Source organism: Melospiza georgiana, chromosome 2, assembly GCF_028018845.1.
Source record: "Melospiza georgiana isolate bMelGeo1 chromosome 2, bMelGeo1.pri, whole genome shotgun sequence".
In the NCBI taxonomy this organism is placed as follows: Eukaryota; Metazoa; Chordata; class Aves; order Passeriformes; family Passerellidae; genus Melospiza; species Melospiza georgiana.
In genome coordinates, this window is record NC_080431.1 from 22,262,943 (window position 1) to 22,279,245 (window position 16,303).

The window sequence follows — 16,303 nt, forward strand, 5'->3', positions numbered from 1 at the left end:
TCCAGGCATAGGGCACCCACCACTTCTCTGGGCAACCTGTTTCAGTGCCTCACCACCCTCACAGTAAAGAATTTCTTCCTAATATCTAATCCAAACCTGCCCTCTTTCAGTTTAAATTCACTAACTTTTTTCCTATTCCTCTATGTTCTTGTAAAAAGTCCCTCCCCTTCTCTCTTGTAGCCCCTTTTAGATAGTGGAAGGCTGCTGTAAGGTCTCCCCGTGCCTTCTCTTCTTCAGCCTAAACCCCCCAGATAATTCCCAGTAAATTATTCCAGTGCATGGGACCTGCTAATATGAACAACAGCATTACTGGCAGCACTGCTTTCCCTTACTCTGTGCATGAGCTGGGCTTGGAGGGAAGAATACATCTCACCTCAAAATCCAGATCACATTTTAGATTCATTAAGAATTCTGGTTTATGCACATCTTGTCTTCAGCCACAGCATTCACATCCCCGGCTCATTAAACCAAATGGCCTTTGATTCTGTTTTAATATGCTGAGCCCTGAACTGCAGCAAGAGAGAAGCCAATGCACCGCCTGTCCTGCTGCCTGTGCTCCCCTGTGGGGGTGGTGATCTCCTGCAGACACAAGGCTAGGGTTGATTACTTTCTAAGCTGCTCATACGCATATTGCCACTTATCAGCAGTTCCCATCACCATGAGCCCCGCTCCAGGAACAGAAGAAGCCTCTAGAAACCCTCTGGAACGAGGGATGTGACAGAACCAAAATACTCATCTCCTCTTGCCATTCTGCTTCTGCAAAGCAAAACTTAAATATGTGTTGTTTTGTGAAAGGCTGTGGGCAAAACCACAATGGAACTATTGCCAACCCAGCCTGATTCTGTTTATCCTGTAAAGGGTGATGAGATCATAGTGTGGCTTGTGTTCACTCAACAGCTGTTCAACATTAGGGTTTAGTTAGAAACGCTACAGTCTGGGTACTTGTATGAGGATGGGAGCTCCTATAAAGGGGTCCCATGAGTCAAGTCTACATGAACTGGGAGATGCATCTTTGCAAATAAGGCCTCTTTTATTCAGAGGCTTAAAGCAGAGCTACAATATTTACATTTTACAAATTAACTCAAGATAATTTTAAACAACAATAATGATGTCTAAAAAAAACCAAGTACTGAATACGTACATTCCTGAGATAACATTAGAAGAGTACTGTTTTGTAAAAAGAATTATTTTTAAAGGAATGATGTGCAAACAGTTGCTTATTATTTTATCAGTTCACAATTAAGTACAGTGACAAAAAACAGCATAACAAAGGGTATATTTTGACCAGTGTGTTCTGTCTCCTTCATCTAAGTTTTGAGGAGATAAAACAACTGAGCTGATGCTTTCTATTTTCACCAATCATTTAACTGAGCCAGTGCTGACTTTCTCACATTTACCTTTGGTGGGTCAAAAGTTCTAGTGCTGAACCAGGCAGCATGTGAGGGACAACAATTCCCCCAGCCATGGCTTGTTAAAATGCCACTGGCACTTTGTGTTTCTCTCTGTCACTCTTCCTGATATGACCAGGCAGGATAAGGCTGACCCAGATGCTGGAAGGCAGGCTCAGCACAGTAACACATTCCCAATATTTGTAACTACTTCATCATCTTACAAAAGAAGGCTACTTCCCCTCAAAAGCAACTTTGATGTTTTATCTTCAACAAGGCACGTACTTGGCCTGGGATCCCGCCATGCTGGGGTCTGAAGGGTGTCTTGCATTACAGGACCCAGGCATCATGGGCTGAATAGGCTGGCTAAGCAACAATCTGGTACACGAGGGAAAAAAAAAAACATTGCTGTAAGACAAGGACCATACAAATCCCACAGTGTGCAAAGAGAGGCGGCATTTTCACGGGCACGGCACCGGGCTGAGGAGTGTGAGGAGCTCTGACCCAGCTGCCGGCTGTGGCAGGCGCGTCCCGGGCACCGCGAGGCGGAGGCTGGGGCAGCGCCTGCCCTCTGGGGCGGTATGGGTACCGGACATCCACCTCATAAATCACATTTTTTACCATTATTATCTGCTAGGTATATGGATGCTTGAATAATATTTTACAACTTCGATTTAATTCACCTTGTGCTCTTCAAAGCCAGCAGCAAGGCATCAGTTTTCATAACGCTATTGGGTGACACAGCTACAGTTTGGGAATTTTAATCCACCCGTGCATTCCTGCAGTCCCAAAGCCGGGGTGCGCCGCGCCCGCTGTTCCCTTCGGGCGGAGCTGTACGCCCAGCCCTCAGCCCCCGAGCGCGGAGCCGGCCCGTACCTGAGCTGCTGGTCGTGGCTGCAGCCGGCGGGCGCGGGGGTGCCGCCGCGGGACAGGCCGCCAGGGGGCGCCGCGGGGCCGCCGCCTGAGGCGAACGGCGCGGGCGCGGGGCGGGGAGGGGCGCGGCCGCCGCCCGGCGCCAGCTCCGCGCTCCGCGCCGCCTTCGGGCCCTGCAAGAGAAGAGGAGAGAGCGGGGAGACAGCCCGGCTGCGACACCAGTGCCTGGCGCTGCCGCCAGCCGGCTCCTGCCACCGTACGCGAAACGACTGTCATGGCCACGGCTGCCCCGGGCCCGCTCCTGCCGGCCCGCAAACCTAAACGACCCCCCCAGTTACGGCAGGAGCAAAGTGAAGTGTGAGGAGCTGCCGCCGACCCCCGTCATAGCAAGAGATCAAAGAATAAAAAAAAGTGTTGTTTTTCCCCCCGCCCCCCCATTTCACAGAATGACAGGCCAGGTCAGGTTGGAAAGGACCACAGTGGGACATCTGGTCAGGCCTCCCTCCTCCAGCAGGGCCATCCCAGAGCACAGGCACAGGATCGTGTCCAGACGGTGATTGAGAATCTCCAGCGAGGGAGACTCCACACCCTCTAGAGGCAACCTGTTCCAGTGCTCGGTCACTTGCACAGTGACAACAAAACTTTCTGGGCATCAGTTTCTGCCCCTTGCCCTGTATTTGCTATACACTCTCTGCTTTATTAGAGTCATTATAACACAGGAATGAAGGAGGTGAAATGCTACAGCTGTGGGCTCAGAAGACAATAATGGAAATATGCTTGCCACGCAATTGGGAAGCAGAGGAGCTCAGTTTTCTGTGAAGGGAGGTACAACAGGTGGGTGGAAGAGCAAACACTGGAAATGTTGAGAAACCAGCAGTATGAACAAAAAATACAGTGCCAAACCTAATAGCTTTCACAGATCTCAGTTACTGCTCAGGCTGAACTTTATTTTGCTCTGCAGGAACCTGTTAACGTTGACAGCCTGAGGGTCTCAGAAGAATCTCAATGTATTCTGTGTGCCACCACAGCAGACAGGCTTTGTTGTGTTGGTGGTGTCCGACTGGGCTCAGGGAGCAAGTATTCTGAGAGGTCTCACTATTTCAAGTTTCCAGTGGGATCAGTCAGGTTTCTTTCAGGACCACCTGAAGACCAGTAAGTCACTGACACATTTTGCATGCTCCCCTGCTCCATTTTCAATCTGAAACAGCTGCTCAAGTAACCCTCCTGGCTGAGATCTTAAAAACAGGCTTTAAGGTAAGGTAAACGCTGTAGGGAAACCCTTTTTATAGGCTGCCCTTTTACAGAAGCATAGGAAAGGGAAGGCAAAGGCATAGTTACAGGACTGACATGATTTTACTCGCTTGCTTAAGAACAGCTCAGTGTCTCCTGTCCATCTAAATGCTTCTCTGTTCAAAGAAATGATTACCTGGCTCGATATCACGCTTGCTTCTCTCAGTGACTGCTGGTTCGGCGTTTGTGAAGATGTGATTTGCCCTTGAAGTTGAGAACTGGGTACAAGCTGCTGCTGAGAAAGGGTCCCTGACCTCTGCTGTAGCTGTTGTGGGTCCAGCTGATGAGTGTTGCTAAAGCTCAGGGACACTGTTGGCTGCTGTAAGATCATCTGGAAAAGAAGAAGGGAGGATTTATTTACATAGCCCAGATGTTTTGAATAATGAATGTGACAGAAGTAAATCCAAAAGTATATTCTAAAATAAAGTTATCACATTTCTGGAATCACAGCACGTTTACTGTTAGTTGGAAATCACCTATCATTCCTGCATTAACAGCTCTATTGTCTCTAGTTTCTTGGTTTCTTGTTCTGCAAGTGCACCCATTACTTGTGAAATGTGTCTACAAGGTGCAAGTCCTCTCTCCAAGGGGCAGGCACAACCCTCTTAAGAGCAGTTCCCAGTACATTCACTGTGTTCTGGGGCATCCTGACCAAAGAGAAGAGAGTAACTCCATGTCTTTTCAGTCCTTTCAACAAAATCCACCTGCCTTTCAGACAGAACTATCTTTGAATTTGTCTCTGGAAATTCCCAACAGTTTACACCCAGCTGAGTTGTCAAATGTTTTTAATGAGGCCACAGTCAGGCCAGAGCTCTCTAAGCTGAATGGCCTCGTCCTTATCACTGACAGGATGTGTAAACAGACAGTCACTGTCATTTATCTGATTTCCCATCAGGTAACTGTCACCTGGTGTTCTTCCTAACTGTGCCATGCATTCCACTTGTGCAAAAGAGCTAGCACCTCCTCTCTTAGTGTTTCTGTAAATGATGTCCTCTCTACTTTTGCATTTCAAGATGAAGCTTTCTTCTTTAAAAGTTACAGGACTTGGGAATTTTTGCTCTTCTAGGGGCTATTTTTTTATTACAGCTGTAAAGAGGGAAAAGTAATATTTTAAAACAATGTGTTATTAATGCCATAAGCTCTCTTTGCAGTATTTCAGACCTAGCCTTTCTGCCACCAAGGGCTGTATGGAGATACACATCCCACACTGTTGACAGAATTTTTGGATCTGATTCTGATTCCACACCACTGTTGCATGTATGGAACTTCATTAAGTGGAGCTACTTAAGTTTTAAATGAAATCAGAATCACAATTATTCTCTTTATTATTTATCCATCAGTCTCATGCCTAGCAGTACATCTGAGGTATGCCCAGTAATTAGTACACCTTTGTGCAGCTTATTGCTGTATTAACAATTCCCTAAACTATCATGTGCCCTCTCATTTTTCCTGGAAAAAGCCCATAGCTTTTCCAAAGGCCCAGCATAATGTATTGCTTTTCTTTGCAAAAGTATGGCTTGATCCATCATGGTTGTACTTATTTACCTAGCTTTAAAAACACAGCTTATTTAAATATGATAAATTTTTAATTAATTTATGCGTGCCAAGATTTTACCCAGGAAAAAAGGGACAGACAAAGCTTACATTAATCATCTGGGAGAAGGGGACAATTAAGGAAAAGCAACATCTTGTTTCAGGTGCTGTAGGCTAACCACATCTCAGAGGTGTCTGATAGGAATAAATGGGTCAAGTGACAGGGTTGGGGCTGCTGCTTGCAGCGGGTCTGAAACTAGCTCTGAGTGTTGCCTTTTAAAAACACTGCTCACTGAGTATGGAGCCATTACATATCAGAAAGACAGATGGTCTTGCAACTTCTGCCAAGTAAATAGGCCTTATTATGAATAAATCAAAGACAGATATAATGAAAATTCATTTTCTTGTTTATTTTCTGTACATAGAAGCTAAGTTTTGGACATGTTTAGTACATGAACTCCCTTGATTAGCCCTAGCCATGAGACAGGTCGCCACTGATATAAAATTTGATATAAAACTAAGAATGGGCAAAGCAAGTGGTGCATGTGACAAAAGTGATGGGAAGGGCGTGTGAGCCCACTGGTACTGGACAGATCACTGCAAATTAAGACCTTTAGGAGGATTAGCTTAGTGTCCTCCTTGTACGTGGCACACAGCACTGGAGAAACACTCAGCTCACCCAATGCAAATTCAACATCTATCAAGGTGAATGTCAGGTGGGGTGTGAACTTGCAGCAGACTACTTATTTATCAGGAACCTCCCTGTCTGCTTACTTCACTTCCAGATGAAGGCCAAGGAGTTTATCCTCCAAAGAAAGCAGAGTAACCTACTTTGCAATTATCAGAGTGTGCCACTGGGTAGGAATGTGCACAGTTAATGGTTGGCAGCTAACACACCATAAATTCAGAACCAAGTTTATCCCAGAAGGCCAATTTCATTTGTTCATGTGTTTGTACCCTGAGAGGGCTCTGAGTGCTTCATACTTGGGGACCCTCTGTTGCCATTATAATGGCCAAGGCAGCATTGTTACCCTCTGGACATAAATGACCTGGAAAAAACAAGCTTAGAGCAGGAAGCAATGGTGGTTGTGTCCCTGCAGAACTGAAAACTCAAGAGTTAACCTGACAGAGGATCAAAGCATGACATTTCCACTTGTTAGTTAAACCTAAAAGCTTAATTTGTACAAAATTAATGGTGGTTTTTCGTAATGTGCCTCTTTTGTGATAGTCTTGTCAGAATTCCCCCAAAACGCTGAAATACAGCAGCTTTAAATAACAAGAAAAACCTTTTCACAAAAAATGAAATCTTTCCCTAAGTAGATAAATTAGCAGCCCCCTAACTGTATTGCTGCTAATGATATGTCTCGTTGGTGATTTTGTGGACTGCAAGGTCAGTGAAGCATCTTACAAACATTTTTTAATTGGCCAGATTGTTAACATACACAGCAAAGCAGCAAGAGAGAGGAGGGACCCTCTGACACTGCTGCCCCCTCATTCCAAGATAGAAGAGCCCTACAGCTAATGGCTGAACCACACTGACAAGGCATCCTGAGGAAAACATCTTTTTGACTCTACCTGTCCTTTGGATAATCAGGGGATTATAGCTTTTGGGCTCATCATTACAGGCATCAAGACTCTTTCTTTATGTAAAATATATAAAGATGAGAAGCACAGCACTGGGAAGCTGAGATTCATGACTTTGAAGAGACCCTGCTTTACAAATGATGGGTGGCTGTGGATGGTCTTGATTGTAGTTCTTGCAAGCTGTTCTGGCTCAGCCTTTCTGCCTTCCTCTTGCATCTGTGAATCATTAGCTAGACTGTTCAAACTGGAGCAGACACAGCATCCTTCAGACTTCTGAGGTTACTCTTCCTGCTCTTGTCCTTCATTGTCAGGAGAAGCAGTAACAGGGATCTAATGGGTTTTTGAACACTTTTATTCAGGGCCTGCAACCCTCCCGATAGTTTCATCTTTCTCTGCACAAGGCTCCTGCAAACAGTTTCTAATGCAGACTACTGTGCTCAACATCTGTCTGTCTGGGAAAGCATTTCTTGGTGGACTGCTGTACTCAGTTTTGAAGATCTCTGAAGGAAATGGAAATCGAGCTTAATTCTCCATGGAGCTACCTGTACATTTCTATATGGAAGGGAGTGAACCAGTGGGGATGATATGCTAATAAATCAGCTAGTAGGGGAAAAGCAGGAAGCACTTCCCCCTTTTCAGACAGCCTACATCACTCCCCCACACTTACAGCTCTATTATGCAGTGTATTAAAGACACCAGAAATGTGCTTGATAGTAGCCAGTTTGTTACAATGCATTTTAGCTTTGATAGTAGACACAGATCAATGTCTGACATCCAGCTCCCTGAATGATGAAATCTGTGCAGCAAAGCACGTGGTTGGATTTCTGATTTAACAGTTTACTCCTCGCTGCTTGTGAGTCACAAAAGAGCTGCATGCAAAAGTGTGCAGCTTTCTTTCAAATTACCCCTAGCCAAGTAAGAGAAAAATTATTCCTCATGTCAATCTATCCTTGCAACAGCACAGTAATTTCTTTGTGTGTTTTTTGGTTTTTTTACCTAGAGAAAATGGGAGAAGCAAAAGGTCCTGGCCAGGAGTCAGTGTAACCACTTGCATCTCATCACCTTGTCTGATTGCTCTGAGGAGACCAAAAGGCACACAAAATACAGAGGATGTGTTCTCCATCCAGCATTGCTGGATGATCCCTGTCCAGCATTGCCATTTAAGGCAAATATGCAGCCCCCTGCATTTCCAAGCTCTTTCCATTCTCCCTGCCTCTCAGTACTGCTTCTGTAAACTGGAAATTGGTAGGTACTGACAGAAGAGAACTTGTAATGGTCTGAAAATACTTGGTCCAACCTGGTGCAGTCTTCATGCGAGAGGGCATCACCCAGATGATGTAAGTCAGAGCTACAAACTGGTAACGGGGGGGGCAATACAGATCAACTCACCATTTATTTACCCTCTGGGCTTAGGCCTGAGCTCCCTCTGAGTGTATGTGAGAATCTGTCCCGTGATCTTTGTGCTGTTAAATGCATCCTAATGCATATAGGAGATAGCTTTCTAAGAACAGAAGCTGTTTCTTGCATATAAGAATGTGCTCTGAAATTCTGTTTTTGCCTGAATGATGAAAAAAAAGAGTGTGTATGATTATTGAAGACATCACCAGGAGAGAGTAATGGTTGTCACCCAATTAAAAAGAGAGAAAGTGAGAATATAATGTCTCTTGATATTCATAATAACAATAATAGCTTTCAGACATGTGACATGATTATGAACTGAACACCTGTTAATTGCATAGAGAATTTTTCTTCCCATTAATCAAAGTCAGCAGAGAACCAATAGAAGAAACACACTGAAGCTAAACCCGGTCTCCCTGTGTGATTGTATGGCACCAGAACAGGGAGTTCTGGGTTTGGAACCCACAGCTGCTGTGTCATCTTACAGCAGTGCACATGCAGCAACTTAGGTGGCAAAGTTTCTAATTTGGCTTTGCTGATCCCTTAATTACCTAAACATACGATCGCAATTTGCTAATGTGTGAAATTGCATTTCACAGATGCTGATCATGGGTGAGAGTCTATTTCAGTGTGGAAGTTGCAAGCAAAATTCCCACTGACTTCAGTAGGTTCCGTCCTGTTTGTAAAATACTCTTGAGATGTTTGTTTCCTTGACAAAGCTTGTCTTCTAAAATCATCTTGTTAGCATAGTACTCACCAAGTCCCCAGTGCCACATTTCTAGCAAGGATCATTTAACCTGGCATTTATACTTAAATTGTGAGGAATATAGCAGTAATCACCCACATTCAGAAAACTCCATAAAACTGGATGATTTGTCCACTTGTTGTTAAAGGTAACCTGTGATCTACTAAACTTCACTTACTATTATTTCTGAGGTTTGGTAGATGGAAGGGGTACAAAGCACATACTGTATCAGAGAATTCTACCTCTGTGTAGGAGGTGTCAAAGGCAGAAGCAGAGCAGGCTCAGTCAGCTTCACCCTAAAGGCTTAAGCCTGTCTGGTGAAGAAAAAATTCAGATACCTCCAAGGTGTGAACAAATTAACATTAGCAGAATTTCAGGGGTTTTAAGGTGACAAGGAAGTCTGAACTTCAACACTCTTTCTACTACAGCTCCTCAGTCTGAAGACTTGGTAGATAAAGTAATAAAATGCTATTGTAAATGACCCTAATTATTCTTCTCCTCCTCCTAAGGCTGAGGTATTCCTTCCTTCTCTTCTTTCAGAGAGCTCTTAAACCTTTCTTAACAGAGGTTACTCGAAAGGCTTTTAGAAGGCAACATCCCTCTACAATTCAGATGAGCTACTTTCTACTTGTCCAGATATCCTGGACTCTGGAACAATTTTAATTTGCCAAGCCTATCAACAGAGAGAGGATGCTTGACTCTGTCCCTTCCAGCAGTAACGCACCTGTACGCTGGAGTCTTGGACCAGGCAGAGCTGCTCCTGGATCTTCTGGAGCTCCTCCTGCTGCCAGCGGATGTTGGCCTGCAGGATCCGTGTCCGCTGCTCCAGCTGGTCCTTGATGGTCTGGAACATGCTGAATTGTGCTGAGAACTGGGGGGAGGAAATAAAAAAAGAGGGGGGGGGGGGAAAATCAGTCATTCTAATACAAACAGCCTCAGTAGAACATTGTTCTGTAAGGAGTTACTGGTCTCTTCATTGTAAAGCACAGCTAAAAAATAAAAATGTCTTTGTAATATACTAACATGCAGACAGAGACATCTTGTCTATTTTCAGGGTTATGCACATATATTAAATTTCCTCGGCTAGAATGATCTGCTTACAGTTGACCATGTTCTGCTGTAAGGACTGATTTTGGGAGTATGCTACTTTAATATATCAAGAGCATCTTAACTGGATGGCAAATGAATGCATTATTTTCATTAGCTTGTAGTTTGGAGCCCTTAGTGTGGCATAACAGCATAATCCAGATGTGTTTTACTAATGCTTTCCTTTTTCAGATCAGAAATAGCAGTTCTGCGATGCTTTGTTCTGCTGATGATTTACTAAGGCATCACACAATAGACCAAAATAAACATTTTCTAGATTTGTACAGCTGAGTAGTACTTAAATGACAAGAAATACTCATTAAGTTATTTTTATATGTGATATAAAATGAATAGCTCAACTCAGTGGAAGAAAGGCTGTTCTAAATAATAGTAAAAAATGGAGATCGTTAATCAAGGTCAAGAAGCAGGTGCAACCTCCAATAGCAGCAATACTGGCACAAACTGAAATAATCAAGAGTTGTGGAGAGGACTAACAGCAATAAATCCCTAATATTTGGTGCTTTCAGGTACGATTCAAAGTTCACCAAAGTTAATTATTACTTTAATAGGCTTTGGAATAATTGCTTTTGATAAGCTCATATTCCAAAAGTAAAAAACAGTCTTTGAAAAAAAGAACAAAACCCTTCAAAAATCTTTTTAAGTTTTTATGTAATCAAGGCATCCAAGATCTTCTTGAAAACATGCAGGGCTGTGAGTGTACAGGCAAAAAAAATAATTGCTGTGACTGGAAAATGCTGCCCTGCCCTATATTTGTTCCAGTGGCTCTGTGCTAGTGGGTGAGCTGATGCTCGCTGCTGGAGCCTTCCTGCTCCATGGTGCACTGGCTTACATTGTTTCTGGCTTTTTAGTAGGGGAAAAAAGATAACAAGACAGGAATTAAGGAGTGCTCTGCTGCTAGCAGCACTGTACACTTCCTTAGATGAAATTTTTGGCTACTTGGAGAAGGCTAAATGTGACAGAACAGATTTGTATCAGCTAACTAGCACATCTTAAACCAGTTAAGTATGTGAAAGTACCTTTACCTTCCCTCTAGCAAAGCTGACATCTCCAAGTAAATGGCCTTTGGCAGAGAAAGAGTGAGAACTTCAGGAGGTTCATTTCCATTTATCAGGCAGAGGGAGGCTTTCCCACACAGCCTGGGAGGTCACTGCACAGAGTGATGGCCAGGTGGGGGTCAGTCTCTCAGCCAGCCCTGCTTAGGGGCAAGGAGGGCTGCTGAGGTGCTACTTGCAGCTGCTGGTGACAGAGCCCCTTGGCTGCCAGAGGCATCTGTGAGCACTCACTGCTTGCACAGTCTGCCCCAGGAGGGGAAGGGAGCCCTCGGCCCTGCTGTGACTCATGGTGCTCGTGCCTGCAAACAGCAGTGCCATCATCTGCAACCCACTCCTCCCCAGAGCAGAAACATGGTGTCAAACCTCCCAAAGGGAAGGCTGTGTTACTTGGAATTGGGGTTACAGAAGCCAGAGCAGGGTCTCCTTTTTTCTTTCTTATCCATGTATAAAGAATTAACCTGAGGAATGGCTGAGCAGAGACCTCAGATGTTTGGGAATAACAACAAGTGACTCAAAGGGGAATCCACTGCTGTTCGTTGCAGCCCAGCCTTTTGGTTCTGAAGAGTCTCAGGTATCCTGGTTTAAGGAGTGGAATGATGCTGTGAGCAACACATCATGGAGGAGATACAGCAAATTCCTGCTTTAACCTGGCCTGTACAGAAGGATCTTTCAAAAAGACAAGTCTTGTTATCTAATTATATGAATTCTTTTAGAGAGGACTGCTTTTAAGTTTTTAAAAGGATCCTTATTAGAAAGGGAATTAAAAACAGTTTTAGCAAAGAGCTTATTTTAACTGCCTGTCTTGGTGATGGCAGACTTTTGATTAATATGCAAATTCCTTGATGACCCTTTGAGAAAGGAACCTGATTTTCTTCAATTGATCAATGTAAGGAATTTTAAACTAAGTAATTTCACAATCACTTTATACTTCAAAAAGAAATAAAATCAATTTTCAGGCCTTAGTTTTAAATTTGAATTTGCTTTGCGAAGTTGCATACAAGAATGTATTGCTGTTGATTTTAAATTATTATTCCTTAATTTTTTTGTGCAGGTTCTTATATTTAGCATATTCATCTTATATTGTCTTTTTGTTCTCTCTTTTACGTGCTTTCTGTATTAAAATACTTAACATCAACAATTAGCTGGTATACTGGAGTGAAAGCTGTTATGGATGAAGACAAGGAACTTTCTCTTTTGCTTTTTTCCTTTTCCCACTCTAACCCCCAAATTGTTGATAACTCTAACCATGACCTCTGTGCTTACAGAGCTCCTACTGTTTTTGTACAATGAGACACTAACAGCAATTGACCTGCTCCAGAGAGTATTTATCTCAAGATCATTAACCTCTCTACTAATTAAGGGAGAAATCTCTACTTGTATAATAAATTAAGAGAGCTTAACTCAAAACCTTTCACAGAAAACACTGCCCAGCTTTAACTCTGCCATTGGCATCTGATGAAGTTGCTCTTCATCTCACTTAGGTATTTACAAATCCACAGAATTCTTAGATAAGTGCATGTAATACACAGAAAACTCTCATCTTCCTAGATACAAACACGGGAGACTAAACCTGTGATATCTCTATAGTTGCACCAGTTTAATCAAGGTTTGTTAATGCAGGCAAAAAAAGCCCCCAAAACAAACAAGCAAAAACCACAGCAGTAATTTTAGTCTGGTTTCTTAAAAAAAGAGTAAAATAAAGTGATGCATTTGGGATCATGTCAGCATATGTTCTGGTAGAGAGGGGCTTGATGCACTAGTGCTGGGTACGGTCCAGGGAAGCTCTACAGCCCAGGGAGAGGGACTGGCACTTCCATGCTGTGATTCCTGTCCTCCACCATGCCCAAGGAGAGGTGTTTTTCTCCACTGAGTGCTACCCCACGGTGCCAGGGTTACTCCCTCTCTCTAGGTGCTGGGGGGCTGCAGCCAGGAGCAGGGACCTGTGGCCCCTGTGTCTGTCAGGACGGTTCCTCATTTCTAATGTGATGAACAAAAAGATGGATCTCCCAAGACAATCTGTTCCTACAAGTGTCATGACAATAGGTAGCTGGGTAAAGAAAAGAGACCCTATTTGTTTTGCAGCTGAGTTTCCTTTAAAACTTTTTTTTCTGCCTGTCTTCCAACTTTCTTTCAATTCTTCTGGCCCAAGAGATGAGCCATGTTTCTTGCTGGAGACATTCAACAGAGTTGAGAGAGTGTCAAAAATAGCAGATTGCTGTAACTTCATGAAGGCTTTAGCTGAGCAAAGGAGAGAAGGATCCACTCATCCCTTGCTCCTGTGGGAAAGGCTGGCTCCATGCACCAGTCCTGCAAGGCACAGCCCCTGGGAAACTGGATTTCATTAATTTTGCAGCTCACCGAACGACTTGTTCTTTCTTCCTTCATCTGAATAACACCTGCTCAATCCCAAACGGATTATTAGTGTTAATTATTATTCAGTCATCAACATCCGCTGTGTTGCAGGGGATTTTAATTTATGACAATGAGGAAGGCAAACAAACAAATATTCTAATTGGGAGCACTTGGTTTAAAGTAAACCATTTACATTCAGGTGACATCTAGGGTGACACTGTGCTGTCTGTTCATTCACACAAGCAAGGCACAAGCTAAAATCGCATTTCAGTGGAGACAAAACCATCACAGCCTTTGCTGGAAATAAAACTACTCAAAGTTCAAGCAGATGGTGCCCGAGGCAGCAGCTAGCTGCTCACTGCAGACACAGTTGTGGCCACTTATAATGTTTTCCCTGCTGCTGCCACCCTGTAGCCAAATGTTAGCCACAAGGATACCCAGGGCCTTCCAGCTCCTGCCATCAGTCACCATCAGCTAAGGACAAGGGGCAGAAAGGCAGAAGGGACAAACCTGTGCAGCTCCTCCGGGCAGCGGGGCACCTGGCCACACCTTTTCTACAAGCTATGGGCTTGTGTTTTGCCACTAAACTGCACAACTGGAAATGGTCAGCTAGGAAGCCAAGAAAGTGTTCCTGGTAGGATGCACACGTAGCTGGTTTTGTCCCTCACTCACCTAGTGCTGCAGGCACCTTTGTCTTTTGAATAATTAATTATATTGCTGTAGGCTGACATGTTAATTATTTTAAAGTGGGACGTACAGTGTAGTATCATAACATTCATAACAGTTTATGAAAATCACACGTGTGTGGAGACTTGGTAGTCTCTACAGGAGTTTTGCTATGGAGTGTGAACATCAGCAGCCTGAGCTACAATGTCCTGGTGTTATTTTCCTGCTCCAGGTCAAGCTTCATCCTGAGCTTCACCAGGAGCACTGCTGTGACTGCTGCCAGAGGGCTGCCTGTGTAGACAGAGTCAGCCCTCTTCCTTTCACTAAGATTTCAGTGGCCCAAAGAGGCTTAATCAGTGACTGGATGGCACTCTAATTTGTCAGGAAAAAAAGAAATGTAGCTGGTGTGCCAGAAAGAGCCTTTTACTGGGAAGGGACAAGGCAGTAGGGGTCTTGGTAAACAACTGGAAAGCTTCTCTTCACAAAGAGCTTTGATGGAGAAGAAAGGGAGGTAGAAAAAAGTCAAACAAAACACACAGAGACTTATAATACATAAACTAATTGATGTTTGAAAATGCATTAATGAATAACGGGGAGAAGTATCTGCAAAAGAAAATGAATGTTCAGAGCAGATAATTGATATGCTGTTTATTCGCTGCATGCTAGCGTGGAGTCATGAAGAGAATATTAAACATGGAAGATAAATGAGAATTTGTTATTTTAAAGCCAGGATCCTCAGGACTTTATATGCTTTATGTGCTACAGAAATAAACTCTGGGGTCTTGTGAGTGAGTATGTGGTATCAATGGTAGAAGCAGTCTAGGTCCAGCAATACTCTGTCATTCCTAAAATCAGAGGATGATGGGGTGTATCATCACAGCAGAGCCACAGGAGAAAAACAATGTGCTGGGAACATGGTACGCAAATCTGCTTCTTCAAATTCCACTGCAAATGTAACCCTGAGGTGATGTTTTGGGCCATCACCCACTTTTTTAATAGACTGGAGGAATATGAAATTTGTCTTCAGTGACATCCTCACCATTACTGGCACACTCACAAAATGGGTGTTGTTGAATTTGCATGTCCTATACTGCTAGTTAGTTCTGCATCAACACAGCCAAACAGGTGTTTTTAGCGGGACTGGGTGTCTCTGTTAGTTTTTGGTTTTAATTCTCATTGTGAATTTGATCTTGAAGGGACCTGGTTCTGTAGAAGTGAAGTTGGAAATTCTTCTTCCATCTGGTTTTTGTCCTCTCATGAAACAGATGTGTGCACACCTGAACCTTCACGCACCTGGGCTTCTGAACACCTGCATGCAGTTATATGTTTAAACATACAAGTGTAAAATTCATATTACTTTTCCCACAATATTTTAAGTGGTTGAGAGTTTGGATTTGGGGATTTTAGTTACTAGAGAGGTAACTTAAAAGCCCCAAAATGAGAAAGTATCAGGAGATAAGCAAGTGACCTATTCCACTTCCAAATCCCCAACTAACCTGTGCCAGAGGTGCAGGCTGATTTTGCAGAGTTGCTTGAGGCAGCAACTGCTGTGGGAGAAGCTCACATGGAAGCTGAGAAGGCAAAGAAACCTAGGTTAAAAACAAAACAAACCAAAACTTTATTTAGAAGTTTGGCTTCTTTAAATTTTAGGTTTCTTCTAATGCCGTGGCTTCTGTGTAAGTTGTTTTTAATTGCTAAGCTGCGTATGTGGCACATGCTGTTACACCCTCTGCCTGTTTCCGTGATTCCTTGTGAAGTTACCTGAAGAGCAGTAGGCTGGCTGAGTCTGTGCACAGATAAATCCTGCTGTGCGCTCGGTGCTCTCGGCAAGGGAGTGTTGGACTCTGTAATCAGCTTTGTTGGTGTAGCTGCAAGAAAAGCACCAGTGAGATCTCTCATGCTGGAAATCAACCCTGTTTGAAGGGGGTAATACAACAAGACCTGGGTAGAAATTGTAATGGCCTGGCTAAATTCTAGTGGGAGTCAGGGCTGTTCTTGTTGACTTCAATGGCAATAAAATCAAACTGATAAGGAGGGTCTGGGCAAAGATAAAAGTAAATGAGACAGATTATGATTCTATGCTCCAATGAGCACTGCGAAAGGACCCATGAACTGTTCTAAACCAGCTGGAACCCCCTTTATATGGGCCAAATAACTGTAAATTTAGGTTAGCTCATTGGCTTTTTTTCCAGACCAGGAAGCAGAAAGAGTATACCCAAGTCAACACTGGAGCATCCTAAATCTTGGCCAGAGGAGAGTCACCCACAGGCTGTTACTACTCATGTAAGTCTAGAGAAATCTTATATTGCTCACAG

At 43.6% G+C, this 16,303-nt stretch overlaps 1 protein-coding gene across 2 annotated transcripts in view; it reads right to left on the reverse strand.

Annotated features, from left to right (window-relative positions):
* The window catches only part of NPAS2 (neuronal PAS domain protein 2), a 104,487-nt gene that overhangs the window by 3,052 nt on the left and 85,132 nt on the right, over positions 1–16,303 (reverse strand). The window contains exons 14-19 of one of the 2 annotated variants that reach the window (XM_058045151.1): positions 15,750–15,856; positions 15,485–15,577; positions 9,536–9,682; positions 3,688–3,882; positions 2,265–2,434; positions 1,674–1,766 (exon numbers count right to left, since the gene is read on the reverse strand). In XM_058045151.1, the coding sequence (XP_057901134.1) occupies positions 1,674–1,766; positions 2,265–2,434; positions 3,688–3,882; positions 9,536–9,682; positions 15,485–15,577; positions 15,750–15,856 (805 nt within the window). Of the gene's footprint in view, positions 1–1,673; positions 1,767–2,264; positions 2,435–2,931; positions 3,883–9,535; positions 9,683–15,484; positions 15,578–15,749; positions 15,857–16,303 lie in introns of those variants that run through there. The other variant, XM_058045152.1, reaches the window with a different exon arrangement.